The 23,497-nt window shown below is 54.2% G+C and overlaps 9 protein-coding genes across 9 annotated transcripts; 4 read left to right on the top strand and 5 right to left on the bottom strand.

The window, feature by feature from the left end:
- Positions 1 to 477: 477 nt before the first annotated feature.
- On the bottom strand, positions 478 to 1,820 carry CC84DRAFT_1212225 (uncharacterized protein; the record flags this gene model as incomplete). The annotated part of the gene is made up of 3 exons (XM_018182436.1): positions 478 to 1,231; positions 1,282 to 1,662; positions 1,780 to 1,820. 3 exons carry the CDS (start codon positions 1,818 to 1,820, stop codon positions 478 to 480), a joined length of 1,176 nt encoding a protein of 391 aa, XP_018043081.1.
- A 1,805-nt stretch (positions 1,821 to 3,625) lies between these two features.
- Positions 3,626 to 7,171, top strand: CC84DRAFT_1159984 (uncharacterized protein). The gene is made up of 3 exons (XM_018177377.1): positions 3,626 to 4,329; positions 4,382 to 5,401; positions 5,455 to 7,171. Exons 1-3 carry the CDS (start codon positions 3,958 to 3,960, stop codon positions 6,808 to 6,810), a joined length of 2,748 nt encoding a protein of 915 aa, XP_018043080.1. The 5' UTR covers positions 3,626 to 3,957; the 3' UTR covers positions 6,811 to 7,171.
- Positions 7,172 to 8,848: 1,677 nt separating this feature from the next.
- Positions 8,849 to 10,416, bottom strand: CC84DRAFT_156431 (adenylyl-sulfate kinase). Its single transcript, XM_018185403.1, has 3 exons — positions 10,055 to 10,416; positions 9,746 to 9,998; positions 8,849 to 9,620 (listed from the first exon to the last, which is right to left on the bottom strand). The coding sequence occupies exons 1-3, from the start codon at positions 10,060 to 10,062 to the stop codon at positions 9,228 to 9,230; spliced, it is 654 nt and encodes a 217-aa protein (XP_018043079.1). The 5' UTR covers positions 10,063 to 10,416; the 3' UTR covers positions 8,849 to 9,227.
- CC84DRAFT_1171384 (uncharacterized protein) lies at positions 10,391 to 11,116 on the bottom strand (the record flags this gene model as incomplete). Its single annotated transcript, XM_018179910.1, has 2 exons — positions 10,391 to 10,656; positions 10,735 to 11,116. The coding sequence occupies 2 exons, from the start codon at positions 11,114 to 11,116 to the stop codon at positions 10,391 to 10,393; spliced, it is 648 nt and encodes a 215-aa protein (XP_018043078.1).
- Positions 11,117 to 12,311: 1,195 nt separating this feature from the next.
- Positions 12,312 to 14,278, bottom strand: CC84DRAFT_156428 (sugar transporter). The gene is made up of 5 exons (XM_018185402.1): positions 13,995 to 14,278; positions 13,713 to 13,944; positions 13,562 to 13,661; positions 12,854 to 13,512; positions 12,312 to 12,794 (listed from the first exon to the last, which is right to left on the bottom strand). The coding sequence occupies exons 1-5, from the start codon at positions 14,133 to 14,135 to the stop codon at positions 12,424 to 12,426; spliced, it is 1,503 nt and encodes a 500-aa protein (XP_018043077.1). The 5' UTR covers positions 14,136 to 14,278; the 3' UTR covers positions 12,312 to 12,423.
- A 1,393-nt stretch (positions 14,279 to 15,671) lies between these two features.
- On the top strand, positions 15,672 to 16,354 carry CC84DRAFT_1159982 (translation machinery associated TMA7). The gene is made up of 3 exons (XM_018177376.1): positions 15,672 to 15,771; positions 15,849 to 15,941; positions 16,030 to 16,354. The coding sequence occupies exons 1-3, from the start codon at positions 15,753 to 15,755 to the stop codon at positions 16,125 to 16,127; spliced, it is 210 nt and encodes a 69-aa protein (XP_018043076.1). The 5' UTR covers positions 15,672 to 15,752; the 3' UTR covers positions 16,128 to 16,354.
- Positions 16,355 to 19,007: 2,653 nt separating this feature from the next.
- CC84DRAFT_1212220 (lariat debranching enzyme) lies at positions 19,008 to 20,724 on the bottom strand (the record flags this gene model as incomplete). The annotated part of the gene is made up of 2 exons (XM_018182435.1): positions 19,008 to 20,522; positions 20,566 to 20,724. The coding sequence occupies 2 exons, from the start codon at positions 20,722 to 20,724 to the stop codon at positions 19,008 to 19,010; spliced, it is 1,674 nt and encodes a 557-aa protein (XP_018043075.1).
- A 251-nt stretch (positions 20,725 to 20,975) lies between these two features.
- Positions 20,976 to 21,563, top strand: CC84DRAFT_1078727 (uncharacterized protein; the record flags this gene model as incomplete). Its single annotated transcript, XM_018173809.1, has 1 exon — positions 20,976 to 21,563. The coding sequence occupies one exon, from the start codon at positions 20,976 to 20,978 to the stop codon at positions 21,561 to 21,563; it is 588 nt and encodes a 195-aa protein (XP_018043074.1).
- A 300-nt stretch (positions 21,564 to 21,863) lies between these two features.
- Positions 21,864 to 23,428, top strand: CC84DRAFT_1212218 (zf-ZPR1-domain-containing protein; the record flags this gene model as incomplete). The annotated part of the gene is made up of 3 exons (XM_018182434.1): positions 21,864 to 21,962; positions 22,058 to 22,832; positions 22,881 to 23,428. The coding sequence occupies 3 exons, from the start codon at positions 21,864 to 21,866 to the stop codon at positions 23,426 to 23,428; spliced, it is 1,422 nt and encodes a 473-aa protein (XP_018043073.1).
- Positions 23,429 to 23,497: the final 69 nt, after the last annotated feature.

Below are 23,497 nucleotides of genomic sequence, written 5' to 3'. Positions count from 1 at the left end.
AGCGAGACAGTGGATGTGGCAGTGGCGACGGCAACAACGGCAAGAAGGAATATGAAACAGTGACTCGTACGGCGGCCGCTACAGCCTCGGGGCTCAGCACGCGGAATTGCTTTTCGTCATCACGAAAACTGGATGCGGAAATAGAGGTGCTGTAATAGGACGCGGCGGCGCATGGACACGATGCTCGAATATAGAGTTGCTCCAGTACTATTAAAACCCAACACCGAGGTAGGCGCTAGCAACACGTTTCGAGAGGAATGGCGTGGGGGTCGAGTCGTTGACGCAGGGTGCTTTGCCATACACATTGCATTACGAGCACCACGACTCGACGTTGACGAAAAGTGGAGGATGCCTGGCCATATGGCGTGTTTTATGGTTTCGATATTGCAGGAACCTGAGGGTGGCTACCATCACGCTTAGCGAAGCAAGGTACGCTGCAGCCGTAGCTCGATTGGGAAAGCTAAGCTATCTGCTTATTCATGCTCCCATGTCCTGCTTCAACACATCCAATATTCTGTCGCTGTCGATGTGCTCGCCTGCCATGCTGTCTTCACCATGCTCTTCTTTTAGCGCATGTAGCGTCTCGGTACCGACTTGCTTGAGCAGCTCGTCTAATTCCTTCTGCTCCTCGTCCTCTTGCTGGAGGTACTCGGCTTCGAGTACGAACTTCTCTGGTGGTGGAGAGGTTGACTCAGGAAAGACGTGTATAGTAGGAAACTCAAGGACCGTGCGTCCACGGAGACACTCGGCGAGTGTAGCCTGAGGTTCGAGGCGGATGAGCACAACGCGATTGGAGCTTGTCCTTGGCCTCAGTAGGTAGAAAGCGTACTTAGGAGATACGGGTTCGGGGTCTGCGCCATCGACACGAATGCTCCCGTGATGATCGCTTGCACCTTTGCCCTCTTCCTCTTTCGCTGACACATCCCTTGTGGTTTCATCCTCTCCGGCGGCACCAGCGTCGACTCGCTCTGGTCCAGGTCCGCCAGTAGCAGCAGGCTCTGGCTGTGTGTGTCCTGCCTCAACAGGAGGTTTGGCTTCATTGAGTTTGATAGGCAGCGAAACATCTTGCCTGATTGGTTCAGATATCAATATCGACGTCGGTTGTTCAGCCGCCCGTTTCCGTTTTTTCGCCTTGAATGGTTGGGCTTGTAGTACAGTGTCTGCAGATGAACTCTGCGTCAAAACGCGATTGGAGTCTTCGAGGATCCACTCGACCGTCCAGACAATGTGTCTGGTGTACCACTTAGAAAAACGCGATTTCGATATCCACAAGTGACTTACTTTTGCTTCTTGTTTCTATGGCTTTTATTGTCCTTTTGCCTACTCAGCCCTTTAGGGGCCCGAATCACGGTAACGCCAGCCTCAGCGAAGTGCTCATCGGATGCTAGGCGACCTTGACCATGGCGGCGGGGATCCGGACGGCTGCCGAGACCCTGGCCTTGTAGCTGCTTTTCTGCCTTTTCTAGTCCACGCTCGATGCCCGTTAGGAAATTGTAGTCATGATCGATACCTGCAGGCGTCGCAAGCTGCGACTTCTTTACGAACTTGGTTGGATCGCGTTTCCCATTGCACTGTGCCCACTGCTGGTGACGTTTATAACATGGCAGCGAGCAAGTCCGCGCCGAGCATCCCGGGCAGCGATACTTGAACTGGGCTGTGTTGCTGATGGCTGAGTCAGTGGTGGACTCGAGATACAAAATAAATGCTGAGGTAATCAGGCGACGCTGAGAAGAGGCGGTACAATCACGCCTATAGCCTACACCGTTAGGCAAGACTTACCATATACTGCAGAGGTCGCTCAACAAAGCGTCATCAGACATTTCAGTGGGAACCGGAGATTCGCGCGCGCATGCACGATGTCCCGCAAGATCTCGCAGACTACTACTCGGGGAATATCTTGGGTTGAGATTTGAGGGGCGGGCCGGGTGGGCGATATGCACGATGCTGTTGACCACGGCACAGTAGAATACAGTCGAGGGTACGATAGCCGGCAGTAGTGCGTGCGGCGGTGATAGTCCTGACGTCGAGTGTGGTTGTGAGCGAAGGTTCGTCCTAGCGCGAAAAAGCGACTGCTAGGCTGTGATTGGCAGGCCCCGACAATTCAGATTCCTTTAGCCCAATACACCATCGAAGGCTATTTCTGCGCCTCCACTGAGACTACTGCCGCGGTCGTACGATAAAACTATCTAGACGTCAACGTCTGTTGGCACTGCAGCTAAAGAGGCGGGAGGATATTCGACGACTACAAGCGTAGGGTCGAGGCCAGCCACGCGCCGCAGCCACTCAAACGCCCCAAGGCCTCGCTGTGAACCACGGCTGTCTTCTGCTAGCCACGATGTTTCAGAGGAAGGACTGATCGACATACATACGGTTTTGCATACACAGGCAATAGGCGTGCGATCCGACCAAAAGACAAGACATGCCAATGGGTCCCTCTCCACCGTGTTGCCGGGAGTCCCCAACAGACGCGCGGAGGGGCGCCCAGCAGACAGGTCTGAACCGGGGATATCCAGGTGTGGATCAATCTGGAGGCGTCTCTGAGCAGCTGGGAGGCGTACGAATCCCCCCACCCCAACTCTGGGAACGACTTCTCTTTAAGTTTGCTCTCCATCGAGACGAGAGGCTTGAACCGATTTCCAAGCTGCGGCTACAGCGCGTCTCGACGACGGCGGAGAACGGGCGCCGGTGGAGAGGGAAGCCTATCGCCTATCGCCCATAGCCGGCTAGCGCATATGCACGTCTCTTGGCCGCTGGGAAGCTGGCGCGTTTCATCCTGCTCCCTCTCGCAGCTTCCTAAGGGCTTCGATGGAAGCCGCCAGCTCCACCGCAGGCCGCTATCGACAACGGCATGAAGAACCAGATGCGATGGGGCAATGCAGGAAAGGGATGCGACACGACCCGCGCGTCGGCCAATCCTCAACGGGTCTTCAGTCGGCCAGCAACGACGTGCTAGGGACCAAACGCAGCACAACTGATCAGCGCTGGGCGGGCCGCGCAATCTGAAAGCATGCAGTGATGTTCAGGAGGGGCGGGCGTGAGCGGAGCCCATCGGGACCGCGCTGCAGCGTGGGAGGCAGCGGTTGCGCGTGCATGCAGAAGATTCACGCTGCAGCTGCACCAAGAAGCATCTGCAGCAAACGCACGCCAGGACCAGAAGCACCGTCCGGACGAACTTTGAAGGTTGGCGCCGGCGACGTGCACGAGACGGCGACGGGTGCGCTGCGGATGCGCGATTCAGGGCTGCTGGGGATGGCGGATGTCGCTCCCACAATGGCCGCGGGACATAGCGCTGGCGACCAGCACGTCGTGGTGCAATCCAGCACTTGACGCAGCACGTCCACCGTGGGCTTGTCTCTGTCCGGCGTTGTTTCTACGCCCATGCCCACCCCCTGGCCGGCCCATGCCCATGCAGCATGTGCGGCGCTGCCGTGCAGAGAACGGCCGTTGTGTGCAGCAAGCAGGCTCAGGCACAATAAAGTTCAATGTTCCTGTCACGCACAAGCACGCAGATTCCTCGCGGACGCGCCCCTGAACGCGCCGTGCGCGGGCTCAGTGGCCGGGGGTCGCGCCCAAACGGACCCTACTCGACGTTCATTTCGTCGTGCAACCGAGCCCAGGTAGCGCCACTTCTCCATAGCACTGCCGCTAGCTGGCCCAGCTTGCCCTGTCGAGCGTGCTGCGGCATCTCCCCCAAAAGCGCCAGCCCGCCTCGATAAATCCACTTTCCTTGCTGCAGCACTCCTCACTGCGTCCCGCAGCAAGGTCCCAGAGCTCCCCGCCGCCAGTACGTCCCGTACTCGAGTGCTCTGACAACTGCACCTGCCACTCCTTTGCAAGTCCCTGTGTGCCTGCGGTCCTTTGCCATAGGAGCTCTCCTAATCCCCTGGGTGTACCGGCTATACACCTACCACCACCGCAAACCACCAATCTGAGCGCATAGACTGCGATTCTCCCACAATGGCACCTTCTCTCAGTCTCCGTCCCCGGACCAGCGACCGTGATCGCCCGCCAACCAGGGACCATGGCGACCACAGTCTGATCATCCCGAGCCGCACCTCGTCCCTTCATTCAAGAATCACCCAGCCTCTGCCCTCGACGTTGAACGTACGACAAGGCGCAAAGAGCCCCAAGACCTTGACCCACGCATACATGGTGTGCGGTGTTGGAAGGGAGCCATCACAATGGGTCAAGGCGCCTGCCCCGAGCCAGGGCAAGATTGGCCACATGAAGGGTGCGGTGGGCACCTTCTGGCTGCCAGAGATCTTGGGAAGCAGCCCGAGGCTCGAGCAGGACAACGAGATTGCAAGGTCTCTCCACGCTGCGATGCGGGTAGGTTTGCTTTTTCGCAACGGCCGACCATTGAATTAACTAACATGGACAGGCCTGCTTCCCCCACGACGTTGAGATCTGCACCGGTCGCAGCCAGCCACACTGTGTGCACCACTCTTTTGTCCTCCAGCAGGACTCGTCACACACGCTCTACGGCATAGCTCTGCGTGTCTGGTCGCGCGCCGACGAGAAGAGGGCTGAAACAATCCGCGACCTTCGCAAGCGCATCGAGCCCGATTTCTTCGACAACCCCGATGAGACGTACTGGATCCCGTACTGCCTGAGCTTCCTCTCCCGGTATCCCCTGTACAACCTCCTTGGGGACTACCTTCGTGGCATGTGGATTCACTGGAACAAGGCCACTAATCTGTTCCACGCCGAGGAGGTGTCGCGCATCCTGAGCTTCCCCGCTCCTCGCTTGAACGATTTGGTTCGCATCGACATGAAGGACTACGCCCTGTGCTACCAGTTTCCTTCTTCGCCTACCGGTTTCCAAAACTTCGCCATGTGGCCGCTGTTCACGTGTCTTTCCATTCCCAACATAGTTGGTGTAATGGAAGCCGCCGTGTCTCCAACGCGACGAATCATCTTCACCAGTCACTACCCGGCAATGCTGACCGTTGCGGCTGAAACTGTGCGATTCTGCGTCAGGGTGTACGAGTGGAGCGGTCTGTACGTGCCCGTTGTCCATGCACGCCACATCAAAGATCTGGTCCAGGAGCCAGGCCCATACATTCTCGGTGTCACCTCAGAGTGCCGCTCTCTCTTCACCGCCCCCACAGATGCGTTGGTGGTAGACCTGGACCGAAACTTTGTGTTGACATCCAGCCCGCCGACTGCCCTCACTGCTGGCCAGCGATCGAAGATGATCACTCGTCTCACACAGGCGCTCAACGGCGAGATCGCACCTACTGGAGTCCCGCAGCATCTGCGCTCTGCGTACGGCGGCGGCAAGCTCATCCCAGCTGGCCAGATCATCGTGATGCGTGGCGAAGTAGAGAGCATCCAGGACCCGGAGTGGTGGAATCAGGACGCCATCATGACGGTCATGGACCACGTGTGTGAAAAACTGGTATGCTCAGCTTTCCATTTTGGGTTCGTATTTGTGCTAACGATGTTCCACAGGGCCGTAACACCGGTATGAAGGCTATCTTTGGCGGTTCCGTCAAGAAGCCACTCATGACCAAGGTGTCCATGCGCCACCTCAACGAGATTGTGCGAGAACGCAACCAGTACTCGCGTGACGCACAAGAGGCTTGGCAGGACTTCATCAACCTCAAGGGCCGCATGGACACGGAGCTCGGCAAGGTCACCAAGAGGAACAACTTTCTCGTGGAGGAGCTTGAGAGCTGGAAGCAGCAATTCCTCAAGTTCCAGGCGTTTGCCGAGCAGCTTACCAAGGAAACCCAGGATCTCAAGGTCAAGATTGAGAACCACAAGCGCGAGAACCGTCGCCTTACTGGCCTTATTGACCAGCAAAAGGACGATGCCGCACGCCTCTCTGTGCGCCTCTCTGGCACCGAGAAGCAGCGTGACGATGCTCTCGAGGCTCTTGTTCTCCAGCAAGAAATTGCCGAGGAACTGGAGCGCGAGCGCATGAGGAACAAGAAGGAGCTTTCTGCTCTGCAGCACACCAACCAAGCCATCCATCGCCAGCGCGATGAGGCTCAACGCGTGGTGCTCCACCTCCGTGCCCTGATCGACGGCCAGACCCACCACATGGAGCACATCGTCAAGTCCTTGGGCGCTCCGGATGCCGGCCTCGCTGGGTTCGTAGAGGAGGGCTTCGAGGACGTTCCTGAAGAGGGTGAGGAGGAGACCGAAGAGCCCGAGCGCACAGCACGGAATCACTCTGAGGTCGCTCGTGCGGAGCGCAACCTTGATTCGAGAGCAAGCACCGTTATGGATAGTAAGCATCTCGATGGCGAAGACGTCTCACCAGACATGGAGCAGCGCTTACTCCATTCTCCAGTGAACCGCAACCCGAAGCGATTCTCCAACTCTTCTATGATCGATGTTGCAGACCGCCACCTCCGCGACAAGACCGACGCCATTGCGTACATCATCCGAAACATCTCGGAGCAGTGCGCCGCGGCCGTCGAGGGTCTCCAGCTGGCCCAGCAGGCCGACACTGAGGAAGACTCCCGCAGCGATCGGAGATCCTCTGCTGTGCCGTCCACCCAGGGCAGCGACTACGGCGAGGAAGACAGCATGCTGCGTCCCGGCCGCCACTCGAGCATCCCGCCCACCCCGGACCTAACCCACAGGTCAAGCACATCCATGTCCATGGCCAGCGCGTCGACCACGCCCGACAGGCACAGCCTGCAGCACCGGTTGCACGACGACGTGCCCGACGTGCCCACGCGCATCATCGAGCAGGACGACGAGACGCTCGATGACGACATGCATCACGAGATGCCCATCTCCAAGTACGCGGCGCCGCTCGCGCGCCAGAGCGCGGGCCACAGGCAGGTCGCATAAGCTCCGCCCTTGACTCTCTTCCTATGTTGATTACCCACTTCTTTACATCCATGATGCCCGTCCGTTATTTGGCGCTGTATACTGGCGTTTGCGGTCTTGCTTTTCGACCCTGGCTGCGTTCGCACTTTCCTTGACGACATGTTGTATATTCCGCTTCTATACCTCTATCTATCTGGTCCAAGAGGGCCATTTCATTGCCGGGCCGTTGCGTCGGAGCGGGGCTTCGAGGAAGGAAGGAGGCTCGTGAGGAGCGATGAGGGAACTGCGAGTAGAAGTATGGGCGCGTTGGTGAGCGTGGTGAAAATGTAGCGCTGTATGTAGGTTTTCTGTAATTGCGTATAATACCATTTTTCTTACTGTTCACTGTGGGGTTCTTGTGCGATGTGACGGACCGTCTGAGGCTGTGAAGTGAACAGCAAATACACTAAAATACACTACACTGGGCAAAAGGCATGTAAACCAATGTTGTTAGGTAGCACGTGCTACCAGCCGTGTTCTTGCCATTACTACCGCATACGCCTGGCCACGCCGTACCTTGTTCCGTGCATGCCCGCGATGCGGTACCTTGAACCGCTCCACGACGACGCCCATCGCAAAACTGGCTGTCACGCACTTCTCGGCTTCTCATTTTCAAGGTGTCAGTTGATGTATCATACAATGACTGGCACCACTTCCCGTCTGTAAAAGTCCAGGCTCCTGGTGTATCGCGGCTGTTCTTGTACCTGCCATCGTCAAGCAGTTCCGCGTGGATGTAAAATCGTGGACCCCACTCACGCAGAACAGTGCATGGGTGGACACTTACAGGTGAGTTCAGCAGGCTCATGTTTTGTAGACTTTCCGTTACTACCGTTTCCCTTTCTCTGAAAATTTGCATACCTAACCTCGGCGAAGCTGTAGCATATGGGGGGCCTCAAAATTTCCCTTGAGCCTGGGTGTGTAGTTTAATCCTACACGTACACTGGTTTTACTATGTGATATGGATGCAAAATGGAATGGCTAAATAAACATCTGAGCACACTGTTTCACTCCAGGGTGAGCAGACCGAGTGTCGAACCACGGGACCACTGGCATCGAATCACGCTGCCTAAAGTCTCAAGTACGTGATGGCAGGCTTCCCTATTCTACAATAGGATGCCTATCGTAAGAGAAAACAAGTCACTTCAGGGTCTAATATACACAGGCATATATGTTGTGAGCCCTAGTTTGGCTTAATGATCAATTACACCTTGCGCAGGCGACTAGATGTATTGGAAGCGGAAATGAGCTTTGAGAGCGCATAGCCCAGAGGCTCTTGGGCGAAGTCGCGGGATCCTTAAAAAGGTACCACACAGTGAGGCACTAGTAGTATGATGAACTCGAAATCGGCGCGAACCCCGCTTGATGAATGGTTTCAACGCCTCTTTGACGAGTGAATGGCTGTCGCTATGTTCTTTGGGCTCCTTGGATTCCTTGTCGTCTTCCTCGACGTCTTTGTCGCATAGAGTGGGCGAGTTAGGTTGCAGTTCTATCCTAGCACGGGATGCATTTGACGCGTAGATATACCTGGAGAGCGCGAAGCTTAGAGGGATTTTAGTGAAGTTAAAGTCTTGTAGTTTCATTCTGCTCATGCTGTGGAGGTAGACTGGGATGGATATCGACGTCTAGGGTGTGATCGGTGGCCTAGAACCAGGTTTTGAGAGGGGATTCTGCCGCCTTCTTTTTGGCAGTGGGGCCGCTCTTGCTGAAACTTAGATATGGGATAACCGAACCATAAGAAAGCGTTGTCTGTAGACGAAGGTTAGTATGGAAGGCTGGGAAATGAGGCTGAGTTGCGTACTGTGGGGACATTGCTCTTGTAGATGTAGACCTGGCTGAAATTACTGGTGATCTACCACGACGATGATCTAAGAGGCTTGTAGGATCTCAGTTATCTTAGACGTCTGTGGCGATGTGCGACCAGGATAGGAACACTACCCTAGGGATTTCGTATAGTCAAACCCACCTCGTACTTCGTGATTATAAGTTTCGACAATTCCAAAGTCCATTCTGGGACACTGGGAAACTAGGACGTTGTGCTGCATGTAAACTAGGTATTGTACCGTTCAATTGTTTGGGTGAGGCGATTGGGCTCATTATGAAGACTAGGGCGGGCAGTATCCGAATCAGGGGTAGGCGTAATTTCGGTGAGTGAAACATGTGCACGGCAAGGAAATCTGCAGTGTTGTCGCAATGTACGTCAGCTTCACGAGTGGGAGACAGAGGAAAGAGAGCCGGTGGACGTAGTCATCCAGACATGTTCTCATCACATGCCAGGTTCCTTTGGAGGCTGGTTTATCATTATGTTGACCCACAACCCAGCTCGTGTAGCGGACTTCAATCGACCATCTCGTCTCGACCGTCCAACTCTTCGTTCTCACTCCCTTTCCTCAACGTCAAACCTAGTACTCCAATCCCCTCCCATCCGCCGCATTCAACTTCAACAGACCCTTCGTCTCAAGGTACTCGACAATCTGTCTAACCGCATCCTCGACGCTCGTCTTGTCGCTCTGGATCTTGATCTCCGGGTTCTCAGGCGCCTCATACGGCGCACTGATGCCGGTGAACTCGGGGATCTTGCCTTCGCGCGCCTTCTTGTACAGGCCCTTGGGGTCGCGTGCCTCAGCAACCTCGAGCGGGAGGTCGACAAAGACCTCGATGAATGAGAGCGGCTCGTCGTCCGGGTGTGCGGGCTGCGCGGCGTGCAGCTCGCGGGCTTGCTGGCGGTCGGCCTTGTATGGCGAGATGAAGGAGGTGATGGCGATGGTGGAGCTGTCAGCGAACAACTTGGCGACCTAGGTGCAGTGCATTAGCTCAGCTCGCCGTGAAAGTTGGTTGCTTTTTTGCCTAGAGCGCCGCGCGCATGGCGTGCTTGCTGCGAAGAGAGCGCAATGCGCCCGCGGAATGGCATGCTACGCACCTCGGCTATCCGCCTGATGTTCTCATTCCGGCTCTTCTCGTCGAATCCAAGGTCCTTGTTGAGGCCGAAGCGCACGTTGTCACCATCGAGACGGTACGCGGCGAGGCCGAGGTGAAGCAGGTGCTGCTCGAGCGCAGTTGCGATCGTCGACTTCCCCGAGGCGGAGAGGCCGGTGAACCAGATGGTGAAGCCGCGCTGCTTGCGGAAGGTGTTGCGCTCGCTGCGCGAGAGCGAAGGGTGCCAGGTGATGTTGCTGCCGTCTGTAAGTTTGTGTCGTGGGGGAGGACAGCGGGGTATGGTGGGGCTCACGTTGCCATTGTGTTTGCGGAACTTGGAGTCTGTGCAAGGAATTGGCCAATGCAAATTGAAGTTGTGGAATGGAATGAGGGAAAGACTCGAAAGAAACAGCTCTGATATACCCTGATAGAATGCCGTTATTAGCATTGCGCCATGTGGTTCCTGTCCCTTGTTGAAGGGAAATTTCTTAGCGCAAATGACGTGCTGGCCAGGTATAGGGCTGCGGGGGGTGTGTCGATCACCCGAGAGCTCCTCTCCTATTCCCACCATGCCATCCCATGGAGCTGCGTGATCTAACTCAATGTATCGTGGGGTGTATGTGCGTGTTACGCATTTCTAATTGTTACTTTACTGTTTCAGTGTGCGTTCAACTGAGGAAACTCCAATGGTTGTTACGATACATGCGAATGTTGAGGGTACAGAAAGATAAGCTGAAAAGCAAGCCGTCGGGCACACAGCGGATGTGTTTTCTAGCAAGAGGAAAGATTGGTCGTTTGGCTGAGACATACACCCCCATGCCTTAGCCACAACGATTGTGTACCCGCACCCCACGAATAAGTAGGCGTCGTTCGTGGAGTATGAAGACATGGTCGGAGTATTCGCGCTCGAGTCATCTCCACGAGACAGGTACATATTCAGACGTGAGCGGCATCAGTGGGTAGTATTGCGAAAGGTGTGATCCGATCACCCACAAGCTCTGATACATTTACAGACGCCCTTAGCTGCGCCATGGTAGACTCTGACGCGGCTCTGCTTAGACGGTCGCTTCCTGCCCCTTGCCCCATTCTTCCTGCGTCGATCCTGCTTCCCCAAGAACGCAAACTCCAGGGCATCGACATCGTCTTGGAATTCCATCACCTCCTTCTCCCAAGCCCGATCCACTTCCCCGGCAGCTTTCTCCATCTCCATCCTCTTACACTCCGTCTCCCATTCCTCGTATTCCTGTTTCAATCTCTGAGTCTCTCTATCATACTCTTCCTTGTCAAGCCCCAGTCTCTCTTCAGCCTGGTAATCCCTTCTCACCCACTCCCGGTGCTCGCCCAATTCCCACACTGCAGTCTCGCTGGCGAACATATACGCATCGTGATCCTGGTCTCCAATTTGCGGTCTCTACAGGTCTTCTATGAGCTGATCTAAAGCCATCGCTTTGACGGTGAATTCGCGTTCCCTCTTCCAGTGCTCCCAATGCTGGAGAACAGTAATGGGCACGTCTTTCCCCTCTAACGGGCGAGTATAGAACTTGTTGGGGTCCCAATCTTCCTCCTCTTCCTTGGCGGGAAATGGGCCTTGCCAGATTGAAATGTTCTGCTTGAATTTTGGAAGGTCTTCGGAGCGTGTTGGGCGCAAGTCTCTTCCCAGTCCATTGGTTCGCACAAGGCGGCTGCCCGTCTCCTGATCTCTAAGACCAGGTGGAGGGCTCTCCAAGGTTAGGATGTCTTCTGGAAGGAATCGGCGGGAATTGGGGATGGGAAAGCTTGTAGCATGGTCGGTCCCCTTTCCAGACGGTTCCCAATCTCAGCCTCGACAAAGTGCGCATGCTGAGGAACCGCTGGAAGTGAGTGGGATTGGTCTTCAAAGATAATAGAACAGCCTGCGGCACGGGCCGCCTCGATGTTTTGGGTGAGCAGGGAGATAGGCATCTTGGCGTGTTCAAGGGGTGTTGGTTGGGAGTGCTGGAGTATCTCGGGTATGGTACTCTGAATATCTTCTTTCGTCGTGATGGACAAGAGGTATCTCTGAAGCGAAACCCGCTTTTATGTAGAGGCAGCAAAAAAAGCATTTCGATACCATGGATCATCACTGTTGAGGCTGACTCCGAGTATTGAGCCAGTGCGCAGGTTTCCAAGCTGAGAGAGGCCACCATGGCCGTTGGGCGAGAAAAAGACATTTACAGAAGGGCTCCATTGGCGCCATTACCGTTCGTGGAACTCAACGGCTATCGTGGTTCTGATAGTGGTGTTGAGCAGGTTCAGTATACCAGGCTTAGCTGTACCCGATTGCGTCCTGACTTAATTATGTATCTTGACATGAACATATTACTTGGAGTGTCATAATATACGCGAATGGCACGCCGCAAGATATGTGTAAGTTGTGGTCATTTCAAACATGTAGAGCGGTTATGAACACGTGACGAAGTGAGCAGGACAATATGAACCTTGGGAACGGGCCAAGTCCCAACGTGATGTTCAACCATGGAACGTCTCGCCCACGCGAGCTAGGCACCGCCAGGCACGCGAACGACAATGCACAATGTACGAATTTATCAAGAAAGCGTACAATGATCAGTTTCCATTATTCTGTCAAAGATAGGTATTCGCATCGGTGCTCCATCATGCTTCGTTCATTATCACCGGCGTCTTCACTTGGCTATGTCCTCATCTTCACGCCCTCTTCTCCTCGGTAATCTCGACCCTCTCAATCTGAGCGTGGTGCGGATCCTTCACGCCAACAAGCTCTCCACCCGCCTCGACGTGGTTGGTTCCTCCGAATAGAGTATCAATCTCCTCAAGACTGACCCTCTTCGTCTCAGGGATGAAGAAGACAACGAATAGCGCGAGCAGGACGTTGATACCAGCAAAGAAGTAGAAAACGAACCAGCCACAGTTCTTGAGGAAGATGGGGAAGAACTGCTGCACGATCGAGTTGACAACGTTCTGGGTCTGCGAGCACATGCCGACGGCCTGCGCGCGCACGTTCATTGAGAAGATCTCGGATGTGTAAATCCAGACGGTGGCACCCCAAGACGGCTTGTCTGCAATATAGTTAGAGATTGTGCTAATGATGCAAACGCAGTAGCCGGGTAGGACTTACAGAAGAGTGCGAAGAAGAACATGAGGAAGACGATGGCAATGCCCACAGGTTGGGTCTTAGCTCCGCCAGGCGAGGGTGTTTCGGATCCAACGGCGGCGACAGCAATCATGCAGCAGGCCATGCCAATTCCACCGACGATGAATAAGAACTTGCGACCAAAACGATCGACTGTCCACGTAGCGTTGAGGGTGAAGATGATACCGAAAGTGGCATTCAGTGCGTTGATAAGAGCGATCTTCGCCGGGTCGTTGAACACCTTCTTGTAGATGATGGATGAGTACGAGTTGAGGGTACCCTGTCCGGTAATCTGCTGTCCACCGTTGAGGATCATGCACAGCAACAGACGCTTCCGGATAGACTTGTCCTTCCACAGAGCGGAATAGTTGCTGGAGATGGCCTCGGCTTCGAATTCGATAGCTTCACGGATGGAGAGGATCTCATCCTCCACTTCCTGCTCGGTGTCACGGACCTTGTGGAGCGATCTACGGGCATCATCTATGCGGTTTCCGTGCTGGATATACCAACGGGGAGTCTCGGGGATGAAAAAGACTTGTGCGAGGATGAGGATGGGCATTAGCAATTGGAAGATGACAACCATCTTCCAATCCCAATCGCCGAGCTTGGCAGGATGTTTTGCCGTCGCGTAGCCGACCCAGTACCTGCAAATGTTAGACGAGGGTTCATAGTGACTTTATGTGAACAACGTACGCAATGAACGATCCAACAGAGTAGAACATCTGCCAGAAAGACATGATGGTTCCTCGGACCTCGGGTCGTGACAGTTCTCCAATATAAATGGGACCCGCAGCTACCAGATGTCAGTCATAGATGTCTTGCTAGATGAATCGATCTCGCCTACTCAAAGCCAAACCTTGGCCCAAACCGATGACCACACGGCCGGCGATGAAGACTCCAACGTTTCCTCGTGGCGCGAAGCATTGCATGAACGTTGCGACGATGACAAGAATGGCACCAGCCGCCATACCAACTCTTCGGCCAGCCCAATCAGCCAGGGGCCCACCGAAGAAGAATCCTGCCACGACGGCTCCGACAGTGTAGGAAGTGTTGATGGCACCGATGATGTTTTCATTCTGACAACGTCAATAAATTAAAGTAATCATACAGCGCAGAGTGCACGTACGGGATGGTTGAAGTAGTTCTTCCAATTTTTCGAGTTCTGCAGGGCGTTGAAGGTGGATGCATCGTAGCCGTAGAGCACCATACAAGAGGCTGCTACAAGCGAGATGTACCAGTTGTACACCGTCTTTCCGGTGGGTGCCATTGTGGGCAGACTAGGCTCGGAACACTTCTTGACAAACGATAGCCTTTCGAGATGAAATGAGGAGGACGCAGAGCAGCGCTGACAGAAGAGAGTCGGAGCATGCAGAGCGCCCTCACATACTTATAAAAGGTATCCACAAGCATAGTCTATGCATGCTCCTAAAGCGAGGGTAGACCTACCCAGCCTCTGAGATAGCCGTGCCCGTGGCGTATCAATTTTACACGAATCAGCGCGTTTGTCGACCTCTAGTCACGAACGTGCCGCGTCCACGCACGACTCTATTGCGCTACAGGTGAATCTGGGGCGCTCTGGGGCCCCAAAGAGCTCCCCGGGCCTCCGCGTCCTGAGTTTGGAGGCGTCCATCGAAGACATCGCACCCTGAGGAGCCGCGGAATATATTTTCCCGCGAATGAAACGAGGACCGAGACGATAAGAATCGATGTTGTTTGCGGTTAGTTCCGTCGAGGCGAGCTTTAAGTGCATGGCATAGCGGCTTGGGGTTCTGGGGTCGTGTGGAGAAATGCCTAGATTGAGTTAAGACCGAGCTCCCGCTGAATGGTCCCCAACATGTGGCAGAGGTCACAAGCTTTGACACGGATGCAAAGCGGCACGCCAAAGCTTTTTCGATCTTGTCTAGCAGCCTCATGCCCAGTGAGTCGCCCGTGTATTCGGATATTACTGCCGTGGTGCTTGCTATGTACATTTCCGTTCGAATCGAGAGCGAAGGTCGGAGGCGGTTCAAACGCATCTAGATGGCGCAATCTCGCACTTGGGTCGGCTCATTTCAGTTATTTGAGCAGCTGAGAATTCACGATTTCTTTGACACGGCAGCTAACATCCAGGGTGGCCTGATATGATCTACCTGGCTTTCGGCATAATCCTTCCAGAAGGCTTCCCACCTCACCCAGGCATGCGCTGGTGAGAGTCCTCCAATTCCAGACGAGAGATGAAGACAAAGGGGTGGGAAATGAGCTGGCCTGGCAGCAGACCAAAGTCATCTCAATGTTGACGTTGCCGAATTGCAATGCGTTGTCATAGCGCTGTCTCTGAGAAATCTAGTGGTATGCTCACGCGCTGCATGCCTGCTCAGAGCTCTGTTAGTAGGAGGCTGCATGGGCGGGTGTAGAGCGGTGTTGGTAGAACGTGCACAGGACAAGTCCGGAGAAATACTACAAGTACATGTAATGCGACCATCAAGTACGTGTCATGTAGCGTAACCGCACGCAAGCCTTTCAATGATGATGACAGCTTCAGGAGTGGCCGAGGGTAGTCAAATCACCACGCAGCGTCTCGTCCTGACTCCTGCCTACACTTCCGAGTCCCTATGTATGAGGGAAGAAAAGGAACCGACCAACAAGATACAGATACCGAGGATTGCAGACTTCTTTCCGGACAGGTTGTGGAGGTGGATGCGTAAGGCTCCATGCGTCTGCTTCAGCCGTTGGGCGACCCCTTCCAGGTGCGCGCCACTTTTACCCGGGCACACCGCCACAGTGCCACACCCCACTTGCCCGCTCGAGACCGAGACAAGCGCTTAGCCCTCAGCGTTGCCCAAGCAAAACCTCACCGGACTTTTCGCCTTCACGATCACCACCCGCGACTTGCACCACCGCCAACATGCCTTCAGGACAAGGAGGTACGCCTCTGCCGGCTCGCGCACACCCTCTTGCCACCGCCCACTTTCCCGCCCACTGTAACTGACACACGCAACAGCCGGTACCAACCCAATTCACAACAAGAAGCCTAAGGCTGCGAAGAAGGAGCTTGACGAAGACGACAAGGCCTATCTCGCAAAGCAGCAAGCCGGTGCGTAGCAATGAACCCAACTCTCGACGACTCGCAGAGCCGGCGCGCGATGTGCAGCGCATAACGAGCGGAGCTGACGATATTACAGACAAGAAGGCACGCGAGGAGCTAGCCAAGAAGGCTGGCGGAAAGGGCCCTCTGAACACCGGCGGTCAGGGCATCAAGAAGTCTGGCAAGAAGAAGTGAGTGTGCTACGGTGAATCTGTTCGCGGACGGATGGACGATTGAACGAACGATTATGCGGATACCACGGTGTTTATCATAGCGCAGCGGGCTTATGCCTTCTGTGTGGACTGAATAAGATACGTCATTTGGGATGTATTCCTAGCTTGTGTCTGCTTCATACGGAAACCTTTCTCTTGTGATTGTATCCTGTGGCGTGGAACGTTGTGCCCCGGACCAGGAAAACCGCCACTCTCGATGCACCCAGATGATAGCCCTTGCCTTGTCCGGCTATCCCACTCAACTTTGTAACAGTGTCGTCGAATGCTAACGTAACAACGAATTTTACACGTATATTGGGTTGCATGTCAGTAGTATGGTTTGGGTACGAAATGAATAGTGTGGGTAGCACCGCCCTTACATTGTGCGGAGGTCTGGACAACCACTTGCACTATGACACAGTAGATATCTCGGTGCCACAAGAAAATGCAATCTGTACTCACGCAGACTATGGTCCCGATCGCAGACTTTGTGATTCACCAGATAGCTGCTGTCTATTGACGAAGTGTCGCACGCAGCCCAGACGACGGGATCGTCTTTCGCAACCGTTTTATCACGACCCTTTGCACGATTTGGTCATGCACTGAGTGAAGGAGTAATGATGATTATTGGAATTATAGTCGCATGGATACATGCAGTGGGCATAACCACCTTTTGAATGCTTCGACACATCGCTCGCTTATTACTTTCGCTTTGACGCCATACGTGCTATCAATACAGCTTTGCAACTCTCTCCAAACTTTTCGGCCGTAAAGATTGACCAATGGAATCAGAGTAGCGCTCGTATCCAGGGTGAAGTGGAGTGGTCACACGGCATCGCCACGCGACACGGTGCACCGTGTTGGTGGCGTGGCGAAAGTGAGCCGGGTGAACGGTTAAGATGTTGGGGAACAGCGCGTTGCGCCCCAGTGCCATCGGCGATAATGTCCGTTGGCGAACTGCTCGTACATTCGAGGGTCGTGTTGAACACTTCCAACGCTTGGTCGTGATCGGGTAGGTGTAGGGGTGTCATTGCAGCCTAAAAGCTGCACAACTTGGCGGACGGGATTGAATACATCTCAAGACGCAGACGTTCGGCGTCCTTTCTTGCTTCCGAGAGTAAAAGCCCGGCGCCGAAAGCTGCTGGATTTGCTCTCATCCGTGGGCGACTTTGGGCTGGTGCTGCCTGAGGACTGCTGGCTTTGACTTTGGGACGATTCAGAGGACTGAGAAGCAGATCGTTCGCGGCCTTCCTTGAGGATGTCGTCCAGAGAGACATTCAGGTGAGGGTGAGTGTAGGTTGGTGCCTGGGCAGGCTCCAGAATCTCGATGAATTTGGTGGACGTCATGGTAAATGTAGATGTGTGAAGGTAATATGGTTGATGTCGGTTGTCGAAGGTGTGGAGTAGGGGAGAATGGACCAAATAAGTATATACACTCTCGAGGGTAAGGCCAGGAATATAATATGTGCGACCGAAAAGATCGGCACAGTTACTGTTGTGAGACTGTTTAACCACGCGACAACGGTCCAGGCTCGGGCGACGATATATGTGCGAACCAGAATAGTGCGACAACGCAGGGGTGGAAAGGGCTCAACTAGTCGATACTGAGAGGCCTAGACGAGTGGAATGCTTAGAGGATTGGTTTGAGTAAATGGAGTAACGCTATGAGTCCCAGAAACGCAGGGGCAATAGTCAGACTTTTAAGGTGCAAAGAGGAGCACGCGGCCAGCACCATTCACAGGCGGGCCGCATTGCAAGGATTGCATTTCGAGATCCTTTTGCGCCGATCGCGACCAGTCTCGAATCCCTGAGCGCCTAGGATGACGACGTAGGTGCTTCTAGGCGGCGCACAAGCCCGCAACCCAGAGCACGCGGCGGGCAGAACCAGTGGGAATACCTGCGCTGTCCCGTCCCACAGTGCGGCCCGTCAAAAATAGAACCCACAGCGCGGACGAACATGACGAAGGCAGCCCATCTGATTGTGACCTCGGGCGTGACGGAAAGGCGAGGAACGGACTTTGGCTGCGCTGCGTTGTCATCCTACAGCGCGAACCGAGGTCGGGCTCCGCTGCGCATGGCAAGCAGTCGTCGCAACGCCTTTTGCCACAATATCCTGTCGGACGCGCAACTGGCTGTGTAAACGTGCCACAAGATCAGCGCGATCAGCCACCGCGCGACATCTCCCGCACCGAAATGCCGTCTATAACACCTGAACACTATGAATCCGCGAACACGACACGTACACTCACTATGATTGAGCCACTGCTATCTGAACAGCTCGCCGCTGCTGTGTGCGCGTGCGACTGCGCCTGGCTCCGACGTCCCCACAGCCAATGACGTAGGCGCTCTCGCGATGCCCTTCTTGGCTTAACTTCCCGAAGCATTTTTCCAATACTCGCGGTTACGCTTCTAGCTAATGAGGGCCCTCGGCACTATGCAGAACGGTGCGCTTCCCAATTTCTGGCCGGCTCTTCACATTCCTCATGCTGCCCGACATCATCGTGCAGTCCGTTGTTGTTTACTGTTGCACTACTGTTCCGAACTCCCTAGATCCGAACCCTTGAGCCACTATTACCCGCATGCAAGGACCACCTCAGCCTGAGTCAGGGTCCGCTATGTGGGTTGCAATTTTGTATCGTTCATCACCGCATGGTTCTTCTTATGTCAATGTGCATGGAGCTCGCGAATTCGGTAATTTTGGCGAAAGGGTTCTGGGTACACTATGAAAGAACCATCCGTTGTGGCATCTTTGCTGAAAATCTGTCCAAATGTTGTACGCTTCACTGGGATGGTTTCCTATCACGTTCTCTCGCGGACGTACACATTGAGTCATGCACTTTTGCACCAGTCCGTACTGGCTTCCTCACTGCCGAGCGCGACCACGTCCTCGACCACGGTTGGCGTTGAACCCACCTCTTCCACGACCCTGACCGCGGCCCTGGCCACGTCCTCTGGTACTGCCCCCTCTAAATCCACCACGTCTCTCGGGTCGTGCAGAGTCTGGCCTGGGACCCTGTTGCATCATTCGTGCCCTTTCTTCATCCGTTGCGTGGAAAGCATTCGGAATCTGGAGAAGATCGCAGAACGCTTGGGTGTGTGGGTTTGAATATTCCTTTGGTCCTCCTGCAACGTGAATCCCTGTTGCTGGCTCATAGATCGGTGCGGTCTGCACGAAATCTTCTGGAATTGCCGTCTTGCCAGGCTTGATGACATGCTCATCTACCCAAGCCAATTCCTTCTCGATCAACGGCCTGTAGTAGACATCTCCTTTGTCCTGGGGTACACGAACGTCGGGATTACCCAGCTGCAGCTCTTCCGCAAAAACCCGAGTAATCGCAAGCCACTCTGGGTCGTACTCTAGTTTAAGGGGTCGTTCGTGGTCCCCTGGCGTGTGAGGAGCTACTTCCAGCAGTTGTAGAAAATGTCTTCCAGGCAAGCACTTGTCAAGTGCCAGGAATTTGGTGATTTTGTTTGTTATATCCTGCGGAAACGGTAGAGTAGGAGGTTGATCAAAGTTTGAGGACATGGACGGGCGTGCAAAAGATTCTGGCAAGAGGCTCCGGATATCGTCAGGCTTGCCCTGGGCGTCCGCATCGGCGACTTGCTCTTCCATTGGTGCTAACGTGCACGGCTCCTCCTCCTCATCCAAATCAAGATCAATCTCAGCATCGTTCTTGGGGGCTTCAATGACAGGTGTATCGTCGATGTCCAGGTCAACCTCATCCTCGTTAGCTGTGACCGGGGCAGTGACTTCCTTCGATTCGGATGCTGGAGGATCGTGCGAACATTCGTGTTCCCACACGGCCGTAAACCTAGCGTGCATGTGGGCGCTAAACCAATGCGGTGGACGCAACCGCTCGAGAACTGTTGTTGCTGCTACGCTTCCAAGCTGCCCTTCTTTTGCATCCTGTTCAAAGTATGGCTTAAACCGAAAGAGTTGTCTATGGTTGCCCTTCCATTCCATACCCTTTGGCCAATCGTGACTCAGACCAACGTCGACCTGACTGCGAAGCTGGAGGAGCTTGCGGGTATCTAGCTCTCTGACGTGGTAAATGCTTCTCACGTCGTCATTGTTGTATGGCAGACGTTCGTGATGTGGTTTGCGGTAGTTGTACCCTTTCCAGATTCCGGAAAGCCCGGCGATCCGAAGAGATCCAATTCGAACGACGTTGGCCGCGCCCATGTAATAGATGTTAGGCGCAGCCCAGCCGCCGTAGTACAACTCCCACATGTAGTTGCTGGCTTCATGGTTGCCACCAATGAAGATGGTGAGATAAGGAGCGATTCGTGCGCCCGAGTAGTACTCATGAAAGTCGTGCATGGCATAGTACTTCTCCGGCATGGAGACAGCCTTCAGGTCGTAGGCATTTCGAACAGCCTATACCGTCAGCGAAATCCGGAGATCTGGCGGTGTACCCTACTTGGAAATCGCCACCAATTATCAGCAAGTCAACACCAGGCCATCCTTTCAGCTCGCAGGATTTCTTGACGGATGCGTAGATTTCGTGCAATGTCCCGTGACCACAACCTTCAACGGCTATGCGCAGGCTGCTACCTGCATTTTGGGTCAGTCCTGCCATATTGGCGGTTTGGCGAGATGATTCAAGTGAAGGGCATAAGTAAAGGGCAATGATGACTGAACATAGAAGCGCAAAACGCTGAAATAAATTTCGCAAGGCAATTGCGACTTACCTGCTACAGTGAAAGTGAAAGTGCCAAGGATCTGTTGGCGCTTTCAAATACGCTAGCTGATCACGTGCCAATGTTATCGATAATCGAAAGTTCGAGGATCCATCTCGGTTTTCGACTCAGGTCTACACCGAACAAGACCATGGCCGCCGATACGTCCGAAGCTCGATTACGATTCCTAAGAGAGGCAGCATATCAGCTCACTACGTCCGCGCCAACTGTATCAGCTGCTCTTTCGTCACATTATATCCAATCTGTCATTGGCGCCGACGACCTGCAACACGCGAAGAAGGAGTGGGACACACTGCGGCGCGAAGTATGTGGTTCTTGCGGTAGCATCTTGCTACCAGGATGGTCAGCTTCTGTTTCCCATTTGTCTCGTCGGGCCAGAGCGCAGAAACAACCTCCAAAGCCAGCAACGCTTCCGGGGAAGACACTCGTTTGCACATGCTTACGATGTGACCGGAAATCAGTTCAGACTCTGCAGTCCAGGGCCCCTAAACATGTTATTTCGAAGCCTATCCGCACAGAGACTGAGGCTACGAAGGCCCCGGATGTACACATGAAGATCGGACACGATCAAGATAAAGTCAACAAGTCAGCGAACGCGACGAGCAAGCAGAGGAAGAAGTCTCGCAAAGGAGGTCTGCAGGCCATGCTCGAAAAAACCAAAAATCAAAGCTCGGGACAGGGTGGACTTGGACTCGACCTGATGGACTTTATGCAATGAGGTGTGTGCATACAACAGCCGCACTTGCTCGAGTACTCGAGGACTTATGTGGTACGCAACACGCGAAAGAAGACCGCCATTCGAAGCTTGGGATGTCGTAGGGCTGAAAGCGACAGGGATCTGGCGTTTGCTACTGCAGGGAACAGACCAGAGCGCGCTAGAAGACCCCGCCATGACACCGCGGGGCTCAAAAACTTTCGCGTTTCGTCAAAGCCCATGCCCAAATTCCAACCACCGCCACTGTAACACTGAATATTCGAAGACGCCGACTTTATTCAAACTCGAAAAGATACACCCAAGATGGCCCAGCAGAGCCTTGCGAAAGATTTGTTCGAGGATATGGGTCGGAAGGTGGCGGAGGCGAGCGCACGAGACGACGATGTGGATGGCACCAGGGTTGTGGATGAGATTCCTGAGACTCTGTGCATGAACTGCCACTCAGAAAATGCATGGAATACCACCAGAATATTGAAAACTAAACTGATTGTGTATAGGCATCTACGCGACTTCTCTTGACCAAGATTCCTTTCTTCCGCGAGATCGTTCTCATGTCCTCCGCGTGCCCAGAATGCGGCTGGAAGAACGCTGAAGTGCAGCCAGCTGGCGAGATCCAACAGCGAGGAATCAAGATCACACTGAAGGTTGAGAGCGCAGCGGATCTGAGCCGACAGATTGTTAAAAGCGATACCGCGGTATTTCGTGTGGAAGATATTGACCTGGAAATACCGCCTGGGCGAGGGCAGCTTACAAATGTGGAGGGAGTATTGTCTATGGTTGCGGAGGATCTTGAGCAGAAGCAGAATGAGAGAAAGGAGGTTGTGCCCGAAGTCTACGAGAAGATTCAAGGCGTGATTGAGACGCTGAAGGAGATGGCCGCAGGCAAGAAGACATCTTTCAAGATCACGGTTGACGACCCTGCGGGTAACTCGTCTATTGAGCCTTCGACACAAGACACATCAACGAAGTACTTCCGCCATGAATACCCTCGAAGCCCCGACCAGAACGCAGCGCTCGGCTTAGGCTCTTCTGGCGATGCGCCGCCTACAGAGATTCGCCCCGAGTACCACGCCGATCAGATGTACCCGCGCATGCCGCAGGGACCCATGGTCAACAATGTCGACGAGGATGAAATCCAAGAAAACCAAGTGTATTCGTTCCCTGCAAGCTGCCCGGGATGCACAAATCCTTGCACAACGAACATGAAGATGGTCAACATTCCACACTTCAAGCAAGTTGTGCTAATGAGCACAGTTTGCGAACATTGCGGATGTAAGTTGGGTGTTATTGCATTCTCTAACATGGACTAACAAATCGCAGACCGGAGCAACGAGGTTAAGACCGGAGGCGAGGTACCAGAAAAGGGCCGTCGCATCACTGTGTCTGTTGAGAACAAGGAAGATTTGTCGCGGGACATTCTTAAGGCGGAGTCGTGCGCCTTGTCCTGCCCAGAACTCAACCTCAGTGTTGAGGCTGGAACACTGGGAGGCCGGTTCACCACTATCGAAGGTCTCCTCACCCAAGTTCGTGATGACCTGCGGTCTTCCATTTTCGACATCGGAGAGGGCGGTGACTCCATGGACTCGGGGACCAAGACAAAATGGGATGACTTCTTTGGCCAGCTGTCGTCCGCCATCAACGGCGAGGTCAAGTTCACCTGTATCCTTTCAGACCCACTTGCAAGCAGCTATGTACAGAGCTTTGCCGCCCCCGAACCCGATTCGCAGATGAAGGTCGAAGATTACGAGCGGACAGAGGAAGAGGAAGAGGAACTCGGCCTCAGGGACATGAACACAGAGGCGTATGCGGACGACCAGCCAACAACGAACGGCGCGGCCACCAATGGCGAGGTAGTCAACGGTGCATAGTGCTGGCTCCTGTTTCTCCTTTACTCGTAATTTCGTCTTTAGTCTCTGTAGATACCAAGGCGTCGCCCG

Source organism: Paraphaeosphaeria sporulosa (genome assembly GCF_001642045.1).
Source record: "Paraphaeosphaeria sporulosa strain AP3s5-JAC2a unplaced genomic scaffold CC84scaffold_1, whole genome shotgun sequence".
Taxonomy (NCBI): Eukaryota; Fungi; Ascomycota; class Dothideomycetes; order Pleosporales; family Didymosphaeriaceae; genus Paraphaeosphaeria; species Paraphaeosphaeria sporulosa.
The sequence above is the reverse complement of the archived record's forward strand: the minus strand, read 5'-3'. Positions and strand labels throughout refer to the sequence as shown.